The 19,237-nt window shown below is 40.0% G+C and overlaps 1 protein-coding gene and 1 long non-coding RNA gene across 3 annotated transcripts in view; both read right to left on the reverse strand.

Annotated features, from left to right (window-relative positions):
• Window positions 1–19,237, reverse strand: part of LOC132050323 (uncharacterized) — a 91,663-nt gene that overhangs the window by 21,246 nt on the left and 51,180 nt on the right. The gene's annotated exons all lie outside the window — the stretch shown is intronic.
• On the reverse strand, window positions 1,394–18,696 carry LOC132046735 (uncharacterized). Of its 2 annotated transcripts, none has more exons than XM_059437871.1 (7): window positions 17,817–18,696; window positions 11,339–11,394; window positions 5,647–5,756; window positions 5,395–5,554; window positions 4,380–4,472; window positions 3,837–3,968; window positions 1,394–1,650 (listed from the first exon to the last, which is right to left on the reverse strand). In XM_059437871.1, exons 1-7 carry the CDS (start codon window positions 18,526–18,528, stop codon window positions 1,600–1,602), a joined length of 1,314 nt encoding a protein of 437 aa, XP_059293854.1. In that variant the 5' UTR covers window positions 18,529–18,696; the 3' UTR covers window positions 1,394–1,599. The 2 variants fall into 2 exon arrangements, with proteins under 2 accessions (XP_059293854.1, XP_059294529.1); XM_059438546.1 differs by having other exon boundaries at window positions 11,339–11,414; window positions 17,817–17,954.

The raw sequence follows: 19,237 nt of genomic DNA on the forward strand, positions 1-19,237 counted from the left end.
ACACGACCGACGTAACTTATTTTTTCATTTCGAGCCCCATCTCATGATTAGTGGACCTCCGACGTAGACTGGACCTCTAGTGTGTGTTAGCAGATGAATTTTATACAACCTAGCCGACCGATTCTGTTTGGCGTGAAATTCCACCGAGCCATCACAAACGGGCTTAGGACCGATACTAATTGCTTTACCATGGTCGGGACCTCTCAGTGTGTGTTAGCACATGGATTTTCCACAACTTGACAAACTGACTCTGTTTGGCGTGAAATTCCATCGGCCCATCCCAAACGGGTTAAGGATCGATACTAATTTCTTCACCATAGCAGACGTAGCTTATTTTTTGATTTCGGGGCTCATCTCATGATTATTGGACCTCTCGATGTGTGCTAGCACATCAATTTCCGCAACCTGGCCGGCCGACTCGATTCAGTATGAAATTTCTCCGATCCATCACAAACGGGTTGGAAACTGATACTAAGTGCTTCACCACGACTGACGTAGCTTATTTTTTTCAAAATTTTGAGGCCCATCTCAAGATCATTAGACCTCTCTGTGCGTTAGCACATGGATTTTCGGATTGCTCCGGCATGCCCTACGTAGCTTATTTTTCCATTTACAAGTCAAGAAACCCCAAGCTCCCTATTATTGGAATTTTCGTGTGTTAGCTCATGACCGTCTCTGTTCGGCGTGAAATTCCACCCGTCCATCCCAAACGGTCTAGTGACCCATACTAATTGCTTTGGCACGCGACGTGGCTTATTTTTCCATTAATGAGTCCAGAAACTCCAAGCTCTTGATTATTGGACTTTTCATGTATGTTAGCTCATGAATTTTCCTGAACCCTGCTGACCAAATCTGTTTGTTGTGAAATTCCACCGGTCCATCCCAAATGGTCTGGTTACCGATACTAATTGCTCCGACACGACACAGCTTATTTGTCCACTTATGGATCCTAAAACCCCGAGCTCCTGATTACTGGACTTGAAGGTACTCCAAAGGGATGAAGGAAATGATGATGAGAGATTGGCCGAGTGGTGAGCTTTCTAAGTGTGGTTGTTTATTGGTTAAAGGAAGTGTCAATGAATGGGAAAGAGTAATGTTACTGGATTACTAGAGAAGATGAGAGGGTTGCTATGGTGGTAAGAAGGTTTGAAGCAGGCGGGAAACAGCAGCTCTTTTCCCCGTGACCAATGGTCTAATACGGTGGTGAAATAAAGAACGGGGGAAGAAAGGTCAAAAGTATGTAAAAATTAATTGATCTTCCACTCGTATCACGCTTGTGTAAAACACCACCCAACATAAAGCGGAGATTCTCTTAGTCAGGGAATACTGGTTCCACTCCAAACAAGACTAGGGGAATAAGGGGTCATCCGCAAAATTTAAGTGAGTAGATAACTTTTCAGCACAAGTAGAATGTAATATATGCATTTAACACTTTTACCTTTTACATTGATGCATTCGATAATCTACTCGAAGCATTCTGGAAGGTTGTTGCATACAGGTAGTATTAGTTGTAGACCAATTTCTTTTTTAGTATAAACATTATTAATCTTTAAAAATCAATTCCTGTACGCACCAATAGTACAAGATTAAATTAGTGATTTATGTATACTTGTTTTCCTCTTGATGAACGATGTTATCCTTCAAGTACATCTGCATAAGAGAACAAGTGGAAAACAAATCATCAATAAGTAGACGACCGCATGGTGAAAAACCAACAAATAAAGGGTAAAGGAAAAACAACTATATCAATACACACATCTACGAAGGAAATAAATGTAAGAATAATTCATTTAATACTATGAAGGTAATAAGACCATATTATAATTTAAAGGTTAACTCGAGCAATTACAATAGCAGATAACCTAGACCATAATCACTGCACAATCAAGATCAGTAGCCAAGACTGTTCCTGTCCTAGTTTAACTTGGCTCAGATTTGTCTAAAAACTCAAGAGAAGATCCAACAGTTCTCTAATATCCACGGTAATAAGATACTTCTTCACGCAGCTCGTGTTGGGGATATCAGAATAATGTAACTTGCTAGACGTTGGGGTGGTGAGAGCGAAATCTGTGTTGATTAAGGATTTGGGAGCCTTACAAACTCCTGTAATGTGTGTTCGGCTTGAAAAGAACAAAAAGAAATGGGGTAGTCAGTAGTCACACAAAAGGAATTATGCTTCCATGAGACTACCAAGTCACTTGCATAAAGCCATCTTAAAGGTTCCATAGCTCTTTGGAGTTCTAACTCAAGTGTAAACGGAATCTTCAGTCCCTTTATAGTTTCCCTTTCTTAAACTCTCAGTATTTGCTAAAACGTTTCAGTCTCTTCTTTGATTTTTGCAATCTTAGAAAATCGTCGTTTATCCCCAAGGAAATATTTTCTAGAAGTCCACACAAAGTGGATCAGGAGAGACAGAAGCAGGTCTACAAAATAGGTAGACTTTAACTAAGAGCCTCTACCAAGCCTGACATTTGGTTGATTCCTCTTCTCAGAAAATAGAGTGAGATTAAAGGTGTTTGGTATGACGGAAAATGTTCCCAAGAAAATATTTTCTCGGAAAATAAGTGATTTTCCTACTTATTTTCTTGTTTGGTGCGCAAGTTCAAAAATGTCATTTTAAGAGCATTTTGCATATATTCAAAGCAAAATACTATGAGGTTTTTGAACCGGTGTGAAACTTCTAGGGGTGGGGGTGGGGGTGGGGTAGGTGTGGTGGGGTGGGGGTAGGGTCTGGGAGGCGACGGGGTGAGGAGTGGGGTAGGCCAGGTAAGGGGAGGGGGTTGGTGGATAGTGCGGGGGGTTGAGGATGCATTGGTGTGTTTTTATTGATCTAGAAAATGTTTTCCCTCAATTTTTTAAGGAAAACATTTTCCAAGATATTTAGTGCAACGAAACAAGGGAAAATTAGAAAACATTTTCCGTCATACCAAACACACCTAGTGATTAAGGGCTCAGTTGGATATTCTTCTAAATAATCAAAATCTCTTATAACAGTGACTACAATGCTTCCTACAGGATGCTATCCTAGGATTTAAAAACTCTTACCAACCAAGGTAGATGATTGAAAGAGAGACCAGAGTTAAAACCCACCAGCCACGCCACAAGATGCTACTGCCTCCAGAATTGAACTCTTTCGTACTCCTATTAGTTATGTGCAACAAAACACAAAAACAACTTTCATAATTTCTTGCCCAAGGAGAGGATGGATGAGAGTAGAAAATTATTTTTGATGAGAGGCCCAAGTTAGAGCAGGTAAATTTTCTTGGAATCTACAAGAGCACGGCGTACACCTGACCTGCTGGGTTGGGTGGCCGGGTTAGCACCCCTCGTCGCCTCTGTACCCGAAACAGATGCGCTGCGCTACCCAGCGCCTAACCTTGCCTCGGAGGAGAGCAATCTCTTGTGGAAAAAAGGCAATTGCCTGGCAAGATCCGACTAAGCCAATCTTGATTCTCTCTGAATGCTTCAAAGAAGAAGAGTCAGCCGCGCCAGTCGCGTAGGGCGACCGGGCCAGGCCGAGTCAGAAAGGCTTTGATGACTCAAGGTTCATATTAGGGAAAGGAGAGTGAGGGGAAGAGGGGGCAGCCCTCGGCCCGATCATTACAAGAGCACAGCGTACAAAACTGAGGATAGAATTGATGCCTTCTCCATACTGCCTGTTAAGATCTATTTTACACAGCTGAAGGCAAAATTCTCTCACAAAGCACAAGAACAGGTAAAATTGACAGGAGTTTCCACTTCCCAATCGGAAATGTCACTCAAATAGAAGTGCAACAACAACGAACACAAATTCTAGGTCTACTAGATAGCGGATGGAAGTAATAAACTAGGCATACCAGACCCAAAGCTTCAGCCACACTTCTCCTGGTCCCATCACCACACACACGTAGAAGACTGTTCATTAGGAACTCCCTTTGGTCTACTTTTAAGTGTTTCTCAAGTCCACGAGCCACCATCTCCATCTCAGGCTGTAGAGACATGCCAATAAAACAACAAATAGCATGAAATAATCTTAAGACTGCGGTGCAAAGTGCATTGGCACCTTGAAATAGTGACAACCCGAAAAATTACTACAAAGAGTGAGTAGTCTAAAAGAATCGGCGGCCGATTTCTGTTTTCTTCAGATCGTAAATTATACTCAATCAGAAATTGGGATCAAGAATAAGTGGCTTTTTTTTTTTTTTTTTTTTTGTGAAATTTGGGATCAAGAATTAAGTTTATTAATAGTTTTCCAGGATCCTTTTTCTTCTCTCTTAATATCAATGGCTCAATGCTAAGGCACTTCTAAAAGAACTAAAACAGCACACACCATGAGATACACAAGCAGAGCAGAAACCACATGAACTTAACAGAAGTAGGCAAAATTAAGAAATACGAACCGAGAACTCTTCAGGAGGAAATATCTGGTGAATGGCACATACTTTTGACAGTTCCACCACAGCTTCAGAATGCTTTCCTTGTATCTCCAAGGCCTGAAAAATTAAACAATCCTAGTAGCATCAGTTTACTGGCTGATTCATTCAACATATCAGAGGCAGTTGATAGATTGGTTGGAATTACAAGAACCTACAACAGCTGTTTAGTTTCCTTACTCTTGAATATTAATCTATAGAGGCTTCGGAACTGATGCCTTATTTATTAGCTCATGTTGGAGGTTTTTTATTATTAGGAAAGATCTAAGTTCTTCCTTTATTAATGTAAAAGAGAAAGTATGGCAATGATTAGCAACTACTTACTTGCTAGCTCCCTTTCATTTACTTGATAATTCAATAATTTAATGGGCTTACTCCATGCACAAAATTGGTAAAGAGTATGAGAAGAGTGAATGTCCAACATAGCAGCCTTCCCTTGCATTTCTATGATGAGACTTTTCACACGTTTGAGGTGTGGAAGCTGCTTCTATGCAAAGATGTTAACTGAAGAGACTGTAACTGTACAATATACATCTAATCCTCTATTTATTTTGTGCGATATTCAATTCATAGAAGTTGATTTCACACGATTCTCATCCTAACTTGATCCTAATTCTTCTTCAGGAGGTACGTGACAGAGCATAGAATTAACCCCCCCCCCCCCCCCCCAATTTTAGCATTACCTACTGGTACAGAAGATTTTACAGTATATTGTGATGCTTCACGAGTTGGTTTAGGATGTGTTTTTGATGAATTTTGGTTTTGATGATTAACAAATGATAGCATCTGCAGCTAGGAAAGTTTCGCAGAAGGTGCAGAAGTTTCCTACGAGATAGAAGTGGACCCAACGACATTGTTAAAGAAGTGGTGATAGCTTCAAACCAAAAGTAGATTAATGCAATGCTCTTCGTGGATGGATTAAGGCCTTCAAGAAGTCCAAGCACGAAGATGAATTTAATTTGATGTAGAAGAAAAACCTTACCCAAGCTTGCAAGAACCTTGACCTAGTGCGTGCAGCAACAGCTGCAGACACCATTCTTGCAGCCTGAGTACTCTCAAGTCCAACATTAACAGCAAGACCAGCAACGAAGTTTTGCGCTTCCTCACCATCAATTAGAACAAATGCTGACTGGCTTGCAATGCTGCAGAAGAGCAAGGAAGAAGCAGCTATAAGACGGTAAAAAGATGCAAAAGCAGGGCATTTAGCAATTAGTCATCAAGCTAAACGAGCTACCTTTCACAATAATTAAGAACAAAGTCGATTGCCACGCGATAAAGGGTATCACGTGCATTCTCAGTATCAAATGAAACTTTCACGTCTGATATCCTCCCTATGCGCCGTAACTACAAATAGACCAGCATACAACAACAACAACATCATACAAATGAACCAGCATGTTAGCACAAATTAGAGCATAGCTTATGTTCTTAGAAAATAAAAAATCATAATGAAGTTGAACAATTCTTTAATCTCTCTCTCCAGTGAAGTAACAAAGATTTTTAAAAAGGAAAAGAGGAAATGAGACAGTACCATCTAAAATAGAAAGGCTCATCTAACATGTAGTTCCACTAAAATTGTAAGTTTGAAAGATCACAGAAATCGGCAAAGACAACATTATATAGGTACACCATCCCCCTCATGCCTTTTCTGGATTGCCACACTGCCTTCCAAATAAAAAAGGTTATGTAACATGTAATTCCACTAAAATTTCAAGGCCGGAAGAACATGGAAATTGGCAAGGACAACATTTTACAGGTATATAGTAAACCATCTTTTCATGTTATGTTCTCTGAATAAAAAAAAAGGGAAAAGGGTCAAAAATACCCCTCTACTTTAGTTTATTAGTCAAGTTTGCCCTCCGTTAGCGAAAGTGGTCAAATATACCCCTGCCGTCTAGGCGTCTACAAAGTTAAACACATTTACCCCTATTTTGACGGATTCCCCCAAATTGGACCTAAATTACCCATTTCAATCGAAATTACCACTTAAACCCGACCCGCGACCCACAAACCAAAACTTCCAGAGCTTAAGACCATCTGCACCGTTGCCACCATCAACAAAGCCTCTTTCAATCATTTAATATACCCTCTCTCCTTAACTCTCCTACCACCGGAATCAATATTAACGACACCACTTTCCTCACTGAGAAAAAACAAGAATTAGAGATTAGAGCAGGTCTGGTTGTCTTCTTTCTTCGATCCTCGAACTGAAACCACCATTGATGGACCTTCAATGGCTGCCAAAGGGGGAAAAGGAAATAAAAGATTAGAGCTAAAATTTTGATTGCAGTAGCTGGTATGAAGGATTGAGTACCAATTCAAAAGCTGTTGATCTTTCTGAGCTTAAAAACACCCGAAGTTCATAGGAGTTCTAAGATTGCTGTTGTGGATCGATTCAAACGGCAAGACAATATTAATCGAACTGAGTTGTGGTGGTTTGTTGTTGATTTAGAATGTGTGCTTGAAAATACTGGTTCCATTCGTCTAAGCTAGAACGCCGAACTGAAACCACCATTGGCAGCCGTTAAAGCTCCATTAAAGCTTCGAAGTTTAAATTTCGATATTTCGCAAACGAGCTTCGTTTTGAGTGGGCATTGTTTCAAAATATCTACTTAGTAGAGGAGAAAACAAGGAAAAGATTCACTTCACTTGAAACTAGAAGGGAAGTAATAAATCGTAGATTTGTGCTTACAGAAAATACAGTGCTTTAATTCTGGTATTATTATGCATGGTGTTCTCTATGTACAGAGCTAATGGTACCTAGAAGAACGAGAAGGATGGTTGCTGAAGATAAGCATCTTGAGAACAGAAAATTTTGTTAATTTTTGTCCACGGTTGAAGGAAGAAGACGACCAGATTTGGGTTTTAGTTTAGTGGGTCGCGGGTCGGGTTTAAATGGGGATCTGTTTCAAATGGGTAATTTCGATTGAAATTGGGTAATTGAAGGGAATTGGGTTTCCGTCCAATTAAGGGTACAAGTGCACACTTTGTAGACGGCAGGGGTATATTTGACCACTTCCGCTAACGGAGGGCAAACTTGACTAATAAACTGAAGTAGAGGGGTATATTTGACCTTTTTCCCCTAAAAAAATGAATCCACTGGCTGCTGCCACCAGATCCACTCTCCCACTAGCCCTTGGGAATATCTCAGTTCTCAAAAAAAAAAAAACTTCTGCACCTATAAAAATAAAATTTATCACAAAAAGAAGAAAGATCTACATGTGGTGCCCAATGATCTGAGAAAACATATGATAGAGTACCATCGAAGGTCTTTTGGTGGGTGATGAAGAAGAAAGGAACAAATATTAAATATATAAACGTCATAAAGGACATGTATAAAGAAGCCATCATTAGCGTGAGAACGGTAGTAGAAGTTACAGAGGAGCTCCCCCCAACGATGGGACTACACAAGTGATCGACATTGAGCCCCTACTTGTTTGCCCTAGTTATGGACGAGCTAACCAACACAATAGAAGATAAAGTCTGATGGTGTATGTTATTTGTTGATGATATCGTGTTAATTGACGAATACAACAACGGTTTCAACCAAAAACTTGAACTATGGAGAACCACTTTAGAGAGTAAGAGCTTTAGGATACGTAGAAGTAAGACAGAATACATGCACTACAAACAATTTCGATATGTAGGCTCATTTTTCAAGAAAATGGAACGATAGTTAGTCATACAATTTTCTTTGATCAAGTAAAGGTATTTTAATTCATAAACATGGCCAAACTGGCCTTATACATGGGTTAAACCAAAAGTTACAGAATCTACAAAACATGATTCTCTAGAAACTCCACCCAATCATCTATACAACAAGGAACTTTCTGCTTGCACCGAAGAAAATAAGGGAGCGGAGGCTACTCCTCAACTAAGAGAAACTCGATTCTACACCCTCAAAAGCTCTCCTATTTTTCTCTCTCCAGACTACCCACATTAAAGCAAGTGGAACCATGTTTCAAGCGCTTCGTCTTCTCCTCCTTCTCCCCCTCTTACAACTGAACATCAAATCTTTCACAGTTCTTGGCATTGCCCAAGGAGTGCGAAACCACTTAAACATATCCCAACATAATCTCATGGTAATCCCGTAATGTAGGAGAAGATGGCCCACGTCTTCGCTCGCCTCCTTGCACATGTAACACCAACTGACGCTGACAGCCTTCAGCTTTCTAAGATTTTCCGCTGTAAAGATCACCCCTCTAGTGGCTAACCAAGTGAAAAAGCACACCTTCCTCGGCAATCTCATCCCTAACCAAAAGTTTCTCATAAAAGGACTTCACAGAGAACACTCCATTGTTTCCTGAGCCCCACCACCAAACATCGGAATCATCCACCGGATTGACTTGCCTATGAAGTAAGTCTATTAACCTTTGAAACTCACTCACTTGCCAATCTTGGAAACCCCTTCTAAATCTCAAATCCCAAAAAGTCTCTCCACCTTATGCCCCCCTAATTTGTTGAATTGTTAAGTCTCTTTGGCAAAATATCTATACAAACTCTGAAAATCATCTTTCAATAATACGTCCCAACACCAATTATGTCTCCAAAGTAAACTCTCATCAACAACAACATACCCAGTATAATTCCACAAGTAGTTGAAATAGAGGAGTGTTACCCGATTGCTACGTGATAAAAGAATGCCTATCAAAGTGAAAGGTAAGTTTTACATAACAGCTATAAGACTTATAGCTGACAATGTTATATGATAGTGAATGTTGGGCAGCTAAAGACCAACATATCCACAAGATGAGTGTTGCAGAGATGCAAATGCTAAGATGGATGTGCGGTTTGGTCATGTCCTGCAAATACTATAAACCCATCGGTCCATAGGTGTGAAACCATGAGTGAAGGCGTAGAACAAGACGGATAGACCTAAAATTACATGGAGAAAAGTTGTCTCGAAAAACCTACAAATTCTTGGCATTTAATCAGACTCAAGTCCTCAACTAAAGATAGCGCACAATGGATGAAAAATGTCCATATAGGTGATATCTACTAGTCGGGAACAAGTTCTAATCTTTTTAGAGAACTTCTGATATTATTAGTATTACTATTATTTATATCTATTTAATTTATTTTTTACTTTTATTTTGTTTGGTATGACAATGACATGAGTTGAGAGCACGTTTTCCTCCATACCGAACACACCCTAAAGGGAGAAGTGAGGATTCATATAGCCGGCCCCACCTAGTTTGGGACATGCATAGTTGTTGTTTTCTTATGCCTATAGCTTTACATCAACATTCTATTTCTGTATCCGCAAAGCATAAAAAGACTAACCAAGCTAAGCACATTGAACAGAAAAGAGACTTTTCTGTTATTCCAACTAAATTAAACAAAAACGTAATTCAATAAAGCATCCATTTATTATGAGGTGATACAAGTCTTTAACTACCTATTACCTAGATGAGAAATATGCCGGATATCCTTAGAATTTCAACAAGATATCAATTGGCTGAACAAACTTATAAAAGTGAATAATTTCAAGTTTATGATATTTATATTACTTTCAATTGGCTGAACAACAAGTGTGGGTGCTTTGCAGCCTCACATTAGGGGTTGATTCCTATGTATTTCTCGCAACCAGAACTTTTTGGTATGGTTGCAACACAAAAAATGCTCCAAAAAAGGGAGGAGATATTTTGACTCTACTAGTCCACTGACAGGCAGGGCCAGAAAGCTAAGTCCTTCGAATGACTGCTGCAGCTTTTTTGCTATATCGCACCATAAGTATTATTTCTTCCGAAAGCAACTTCTTTTCAAATTCAAATACAAACACTATAAATTGTTGTTCAAAAAACGAAACAAAACCAATTCTACTAAAAAGAAACTAAAACCAAAAGGTTACTCTTTGCTTGTTTGTTCCTGTAATAAAGCGCAAACAGAACAACCAGTCAAATATATCATACCTGGTGTTTTTTTTTTTTTTTTTTTTTTTAAATGACAAGGGAACCCGGTACCCTTCAGGTGTGCACAGGGTAAACCCCGCTCCTGTGCAATAGCTCGTAAACCACACAGGAGAGATAACCCGCACTAGACAAGTGTCGTGCGACGAGCTCGACCCAGAAGACAAATCCCCTGTTGTCGCAGGCAAGGAGTTTCAAACCTGAGACCTCCATTATGGAAGCCCTATGCTCAACCGACTGAGTCACCCTTGCGGGTTTTACGTGGTGTTTTGATTCCTCACTCATAGAAAACATTAATCTAAGACCCCCACCCCAAAACTACTTTTTTCATGCATCTAAAGGTGGTCAAAATCAATCCCTAACTTGCTATACTCCACTTCCCAATTGTCAGCTACTAAACCTGCCAACTTCTCCCACAACAAAAAGTTCAAGAAGAAAATAGAAGGGAGGAACCAGAAAGATTGTATATTGTGACATCGTTTTTGTTTTTGTTTGATAAGGTAAATGTATTTCATTCATAAACATGGCCAAAAAGCTGACCTTATACAAGGAGGATACCAAAAGGTAAAGTGAGCGGAGGCTACTCCTCCACCGAGTAAAACTCGACTCTACCTCCACAAAGCTCTCCTTTTTCTCTCTCTCTCCAAACAACCCATATCAACACAAGAGGAACCATGTTTAGTGTGGCATTGTTAAAAAGCTTTGATACTGAGGTTACTTCATTCTTATAATTTCCTTTCCTGAAACTGTTACCTTTTTCAAAAACAAAAAAACAAACAAACAAAAAAATCGTTTCCTGAAATGGAGCTCACGTTCCCATATATTTATGTATATAAAGTTGCAAATCTGCGAGTTCAAGGGCTACTTGGAGCAAAAAGAAGTCAATAGTCTGTATGACTAACTCATTAAATATAAAGGGGATTGTAAAGAAAATCAAAGAACTAACTATGCAAACAATTCACATTTGTATAAGAAAAAAAAAAATTGTGAAAACTGAGAAGCCATTAACATACTGACTTGAATAATATCGTCCGCCAAAATGTCCTTCCCCGTCATTCTATTGTCCAAGATGGCTGGAAAGTAAATTTGTAAACTGTGATTTAAAAGGAAATGCATAACTAACAATTATCGTGGAAGCTTGAAAACTTCAAGATTATACGTTTTTCCAATATGAAACACAAAATCCAATAGTTACACGTATGACAAATAAATCAATTGAATCTAAAAAATATGTTAACTATCCTGCAGCAGCAAAAGTGCATTTTAAATTAAGTCTCCATAATGTGGTAACAGATTTTTTTTTATCAGGGTGTAGTAAGTAGTAACAGACTTGAGAAGCCACTAGGACAGGCTATTTTTCTGCATGATATGCTCTTTAGGCCTCCGCACACACAATACTTCAACTATCTGTCAAACACTCCATGAACGCCCAACAAGAAAACCCACTGGATCGGAATATTGACAGATGACAGGCACAGAGAGAGAGAGACAGAGACAGACAGACAAGTGAACCTAGTTGAAGAGGTGTATAATCTTTGAAATTGCTAGTCTTTCCATCATTTCCGTTACAATAACCGGGGGCCTGCCATAGCATTTCCGTTACAATAACCGGGGGCCTGCCATAGCAACATGAAATAAGTGGGAATGCTTATCAATATTTTTTCCCTCCTTTGGACAAGTACCGCCAACCTGTTAGCCGCTTTTTCAACCCTCTCAATCCACTGGATTCCTCACGACTAGGTCTTTGTTTGAAGCACCCAAAGGTAGGCCTAGGTAGGTTGTAGGTCATGCACCAACCTTACAATGCAGCACCTATGCAAGATCTACAATATTATTCACTTCACCTACCAGTGTGATCTCAAATTTTCTGTGGTTAATCCTAAGGCCTGACACATCCTGAAATGAAATGAGGATCTGCCTCAGGTAGGACAGCGGGGTAACATTAACATCACTGAACACTCCGATAGGGCACGGATCTAGAGTTCGGATTCGTGAGTACGATATGGGTGTGGGGATTCGGCTAAAAAATAGATCAAATAGAGTTATAAAAATATGCCTAAATTGTTACCATTATTTTAAAAAAAAAAATGCCTAAATTGTGGTAATTTGAAAGGAAGGGAATGCACGAATTTTTGAGAGAAAGTTTGAATTTCTAATTATTATAAAGTACAATTGCATCTCCTTATTATTATTTTTTTTTGTGAAACATGGCTATTGCAAATGATATATAGAGGCCATGATAGACTTCTTGAGTTCATTGCATATTCAACCGTGATGTTGACCTATAAATAGCTTTAAAGCACCTTTTGATTACGGACTTTTTAATACATTTTTTTTATCAAGTATTTCATTAATAATAACAAGGCCGAGATGGCCATATACAAGATATATACCCAAAAAAGGAGAAACCTACAAAATATGGTTCTCTCCAAAAGATACCCAATCCTCTATTCAACTAGGAACTACATGGCTGCACCAAAAGAAAATAAGGGAACGAAGGCTACTCCTCAATTGAGCAAAGCTCATCTCCACCCCTTCAAAAGCTCTTCTATTTCTCTTCCCCAAATGACCCATATTAAAGCAAGAGGGGTAACATTCCAAGCCTTTTGCCTTCTTCTGATAGCTCCAGTCTTCCAACTGAACATCAACTCCTTCACGGATCGCAGCATCACCCACAAAACGCCGAACCATCTAAAGATATCCCACCATAACCTTGTTGCTAGACTGCATGCAACAAAATGTGATCTACGTCCTCACCAGTCTCCTTAAAAAGAAAACCCCAACTGATGCAGACAACCTTCCATTTTCTAAGATTCTCTGCCGTCAAAATCACCCCTCTAGCAGCTAACCAAGTGAAGAAGCACACCTTCAACGAAAAAAAAAAAAAACATGTCTAAATTATGATTTCCCCCAAACTTTGTTTTGATTTCAAAAATCATTGTATCTATCTCGAATTTCTGTATTGATTTTGGTCAAAGTGCCCAAAATCGATTGATCATATCCGGTACGGGTCCCACACCCCAACAGGGGTGTGGCACCGAAAGTGACGAGTCTGTGCAACTTAGTCGGGATTATAGACCTATTAGTTAGTGGACAACATCTACAAAATTATATCTAACATGCTTTCTAATAGAGTTGAGAAGGTTCTGGATGAGATGGTTTTACCAGGCAGGCTTTGGATGCAGCTTTGGTGGCAAACGTAGTAGTAGATTCGAGAAAGAAGCAGGGGGGTATGTCAGGAGTGTTGTGTAAGCTAGATCTTGAAAAGGCTTATGACCATGTAAACCGGAAGTTCCTTGATTTCATATGCTGAAGATGGGGTTTGAGGAGAAATGGAGAAAGTGGGTCAGCTTTTGTTCAGTGTGTTACGCAGTTTGGTAAATGGTACATGTGTGGTTTTTTTTTGGCAGTTCGAGGGGTTTGAGGCAAGGGAAGCCTTTATCACCTATACTTTTCATTTTAGTGATGGAAACTTTGAGTAGGATGATGGATAGAGTTGTTTTGGGAGGACACATAAAGTAATTCAATGCCGCAGTTCGAGGTGTTGGGTCCGTTCGGTTTCTCATCTTTTATTTGCAGATAATACCCTCATTATTTGTGATGCAGATGGGCTCAGCTGGATTTTTAAGCCAAGTGTTAACTTGATTTCAGGTGGTGCCAGGCCTCAAAATTGATCTTAGAAAATGTGAACTCATTCCCGTTGATGAGGTGGATAACATTGATTTGCTCGCTCGGGTTTTGCATTGCCAATTAGGGGCTCTCCCTACTACATATCCATGTTTACCTTTAGGGGCCTCGAATAAGGACCTTAGTGTGTGGAAACCGGTACTTCAAAGGGTCGAGAAGAGGCATACTGGTTGGTAGAAACAGTATTAGTCCAAAGGCAGGAAGAAAGTGCTTATTAAGAGCACTTTATCGAGCATTCGTACTTATTTATGTCCTTGCTTCATGCTCCTACCAGTGTTACAGGAAAATTGGAAAGACTTCAAAGAAACTTCTTTTAGAATTCGGCGGACCGGGAAACCGGGGCAAGGAAGTATCATTTAACAACTCCAAAAAGTTTTTGCTCACCTGTAACCTTGCATCTTCTTGACGCTTTACTAATGACATTTGATTACTTTACCCAAAAAAAAAAAAAAAAAAACTCCAAAAAGTTGGGTAGGTCTGGGAGTTAAATATTTGAGAATCTTTAATAAAGCTTTGTTTGGTATAAAGTAGGTAGAAATCCAATCTTTATGCATACAAGTGATATAGTTGATAAAGATGGGGTGATGGAAGGGAGGTGGAGAACTAAAGATATCACTTTGCTTTTTGGGTGTGGAGTGTGGAGGAATATCATGAAGGGATGGGTTGATTTTTTTATGAAAACATCTCTTTCAGGAGAATATTAGTTTTTGGGGAAATAAATGGTTTGAAGACATATTGCTAAAAGATGAGTTTGCGAGCATTTATAGGGTTCACAGCAAAGGGAGGCGGTAGTCCAGCATATAAGGGGGATACAAGGGGAAAAAACGTTTTGGGATTTGAGATTTCAGATGGATTTCCAGAATTGGGAGGTGAATGAGTTTCAAAGGTTGCTAGCTCTACTCCATCAGCATGGTGAGCCAGTCGATAGACCGGATAGGTTGAGCTGAAAGTTAGGGAACAATTGTATGTTCTTTGTCAAGTCCTATTATGAGAAGCTTTTGATGAGGGCGGGTGAGGCTTTTCCTATAAAGTTTGATTGGAGTCCTAAGGTGCCAAGGAAGGTGTATTTTTCACATGGTTAGCTGCTAGAGGGGCGTTCTTGACAGCATAAAATCTTAGAAAAAGAAAAGTTGTTTGCATCAGCTAGTGTTACTTATGCAAGGAGGTAGCAAAGATGTAGATTATCTTCTTTTAGATTGCAGTCCGGCCCCGAGACTATGATGGGATATGTTAAGCTGGTTTGGTATGTCTGGGGCGATGCCTAGATCTGTGAAGGACTTGTTCTTTTGGTGGAAAGCTGGAAGAAGCAGGAGAAAGGGCAGGGCCTGGAATGTTGCTCATCTAGTTTTGATATGGATTGTTTGGAGAGAGAAACATGAGGGCATTCGAAGGGGTAGAAATGAGTTTTGGGCAGTTGAGGAGTAGTCTACGATCCCTTATTTATTTATGGTGCACCCCTGTAGTTCTGGGATGTATGAATTAGGCATCTTTTCTAGAGAACCATATCTTTTTGTAGTTTTTTACTTTTTGGTACATCTTTTGTATACAACAGATTTTGGCCTTTTGATTAATGAAATTGTTTACCTGATGAAAAAAAAAACTGTTTCTTTCCTTCCATATAACCCAACACACATAGATGGCACAGTCAATCATATTTTTCTTACAAATTTCTTCAAATCTTCAATCACCCAGCTTGTCAAATGATACTTCATAGTGAATGACATTACACACTGGGTATGTTGTAGTAGTTGTTGTTGTTGCAGTGAATGACCTTACAAATTGAGCTCTAAGTAGATTGAAGCAACGAGCCCAATCTGGCTTGTCAGGGGACACTACATAAAAAGATGATTGTTGCTCTCCTCTGTACCGTTGCACAAACAATATCTACTGTAAATAGATAAACCTCTTCTCTGGAAGTTTGCTTGAGTGAGACACGCTCATGCGAGGCCAGCCATGGAAAACAACTGACTTTATAAGGCACCTTCGACTTTCATAATTGCTTCCAAGGCCGAACTATGTTGTTGTCCTCTTTACTATTATGTGCCTTGTAACAAGAACTAACATAGAAAACTCCAGTACCCTGTCTTATCCATTAAATAGTGTCAGGCTTTAGTGCTTGGCCTTCCTCTAGCTCCTTCCCACAAATTTTAGTGGCAAATGGGACAATTTCAGCACTATCTGTGCTAGCAGTTTCTCCCCTATCACCAATGACCTCACCGAAACAGAAGAAACCCTGGGGAGACACAAACCCCTCAACATAAGCAGGAGAGGTTTGTTAAGTTTTGAGTTCGTCGGAGCTGGAAACTCGACTTTCAGGTGTGACTAAACTTCTACGATTAGGGTTTTGTTGCATCCCATCTCCTAAAAATGATGCATCAAGGGTGGCTCAGTTGGTTGAGCATGGGGCTTTCATAATGGAGGTCTCAAGTTCGAAACCCCCGCCACGACTGTATGGGATTTGCCTTCGGGTCGAGCTCGTCGCATCGGACTTGCCTAGCGCGGGTTACCTCTCCTGTGGTTTGCGAGCTATTGCACAGAGAGCCGAGTTTACCCCCTGTGCATCCGGCGGCAGCGGCTGCGGGTTCCCATGTCATCAAAAAAAAAATGATGCATCAAGACTTGGAGGTGGCTCGTGAGAAGATTCCGAGCTGTTGAGTTGCATCATTTTGATTTTTGAAGTTACGGTCGAACTTTGATGCCGGCACAGTAGATTTTCAAGTGGTCTGGCCATTTTGGAGGTAGCTATGGTTTGGGCCTTTTCGACAGGTCAATCTTTTGAATTTTTTTCTTAATTGGACCGGGTTGGTTAGTAACCAGTTCAAATTTCTCCGCCAGACCGGTTCACTAACCCAGGGTTAGATAGGTCCTTTCCCACCCCTTCTCCTCCTCAAATCCCGATCAATTTCAAATCCCGCCTCATCCAAATCCCGCTTCTTGTAGTTACTAGTTACTGACAATTTTGCCATAGATTTTGGCACCAAACTCCTCTCTCCACCCATCCATGCCTTTTTAGTGCCTCATTTACCCACTTGGCCTTCTCCTCCCTATTTTACCCACTTTCAGATCCCTGCACCATTATTTCAGGGTTGAATTATGGTGTTAACCGAACCATGAAATTGAAATTGCCCCTTCCACCACCAGATTCTGCCACTTCCCCCTTCTTCACATACACCCTGACCCTACCAAGATTTTCCAAATTACTTTAGGCACCCACAAATCGCCAACACAGATCTCAATTTCGTTCTAGATAGCTTTTAGCACTAGAGATGTGCTGGCAAGCCAAAGAATTCACAACCAGGATTTCTTCTCTTCTTGATTGTATTTTTTAGCCTGAAGACTCATACCATCTTTCCAACGAGAGATAATTATCAGTACCATTATCTTTTTTTTTTTTTTTTTTGATGAAAATTATAAGTACTATTGGTGTCAAGAAACAACACTACGAGATTGTTGATTACCTCCAAATAAGAAGATAAACAAAGTTTGTAGACATTAAAGATATGCTTAAGTTTATATCTTAAGGATCAAGATAGACCTACCCCCAAAATATAAGGGACCCTTTGTGTTAAAATTCACGCTTTTACCACTAGTATATGCATACATTGGAGAGTGTGCCAAGGGTTCTAGTTCCAGCTATGACGATCATACTATGAGTTCATGTCTTCCATCCTTGAATGGATTAAAATGCTTCATTCACTTAGATTTAGAAAGTATAACCAATATGATTAGAGACATGAAAGAAAAGTTGCACAAGTATGAATGGAAAAAACAGTTGCATGTGTAACGATAACCTGGAAAACAAAATTACCTCGAATCAATCTATTGGCCATTCTCTGATACTCTTGTTGATTCTCTGCTCCAACTTGCTCCGAACCAGCAGTCGAAACAGGCCACCATTTGGGCAACTGCTCCACGGAGCTCTTCTTGTTTCGTCTCCTGGAAAACCTAATTCGACTCCCCCAATCCGAATTATTATCCAACACATTTGGTTTGTTCCTATCAGCAACAGTCCCATTTCTTGCAACGAGTACTTGTCTTCCACCCAAACTACGGTCTCTTTTATACACTAACTCAACGTTGTTGTTTGGGTTGTTGAGTCGTAACCCGAGCAGTAGCTTAAAAATAGCCCTAAGAGTGAAAATAAGTATGGAAGTGGTAAGTAGTAGAGTTGCTAGGAATTTAACGGTGGACCTTGTGCAGGAGAAGAAAACTCTGCCGTTATTGCTATCTATGCGGATTAGAGTTTGCAAGTCTTCAATGGCGGCTCGGCTTGAGTGTACGAATTCGCCAAGCTTGGAGTGGAGAAACGATTTGGTAGGCAAACTATCGACGGTAAGGATGAAGTGGAGGTTTTCATCGGAGGGTGGAGAAGACACTTCCCGGGAGAACTTTTTAAGGAGGCGGCGGCGCAGATGGCGGCGACGGGGAGGGGAAGAGGGGGACACTCGTCGAGAAATGACGTAGTGACGGTGTTTAGGGAGGGAGGGTGAGATGATGTTATACAGAGGAGAGAGGTTCATGGTAAGTGTATTTGTGTCAAGTACATACAAAAGCAACAACCCACACTTTAACAAAACACAGAATGAGACAAATGAACAATACGCCTCTTTGGATTGCGTTAGCTTTTAGGGAACCTATATTTCCCACAGCTTCTGTATTCACTATGTCCCCGTCAGACACAGCAATTTATAAAAATTGCTTATTAACGAGAGTTCATAAAATAAGAATAGTCAAATTTCTCGTATTTGTTCTACTATGTGCCTAACACCTGATCTTCTATGTAAAAAAAGAAAGAGATACTAACTAACATCCTTCACATTTTGGGAATATAAGTTGGAATCTCTTCTCAAAGAACAACTAGAAAGTGATCTAAAGAGAAACTGATCACCCTCTGCCCAAACGATGTCCCTTAGAAAGATAAAAGTCCAGATTCCGAAAGACCCAGAAATGCTTTTCTATTAATCGCTTGAACGACTGATTTTTTCTTGGTGGCCATTCAGTTAAAAGAACAGAGCGGAATTTGAGCATAGAATACGACCTTTCCACGTCAAAGACCAGATTAACAATGCATTCAAGCATAAAGAAGAAGATATGCCCATATATCGTGCAATATGCACCACCACAAGAACTAGCAAGGATGGCAATTCAACTATCACTCAATGAAATTCTTTTAGAAAGTGATGTTCAATGGTGAATCACGCCTTCTCAATTAGAGTACGTTATAGGCAC

Source organism: Lycium ferocissimum, chromosome 1 (genome assembly GCF_029784015.1).
Source record: "Lycium ferocissimum isolate CSIRO_LF1 chromosome 1, AGI_CSIRO_Lferr_CH_V1, whole genome shotgun sequence".
NCBI lineage: Eukaryota > Viridiplantae > Streptophyta > Magnoliopsida > Solanales > Solanaceae > Lycium > Lycium ferocissimum.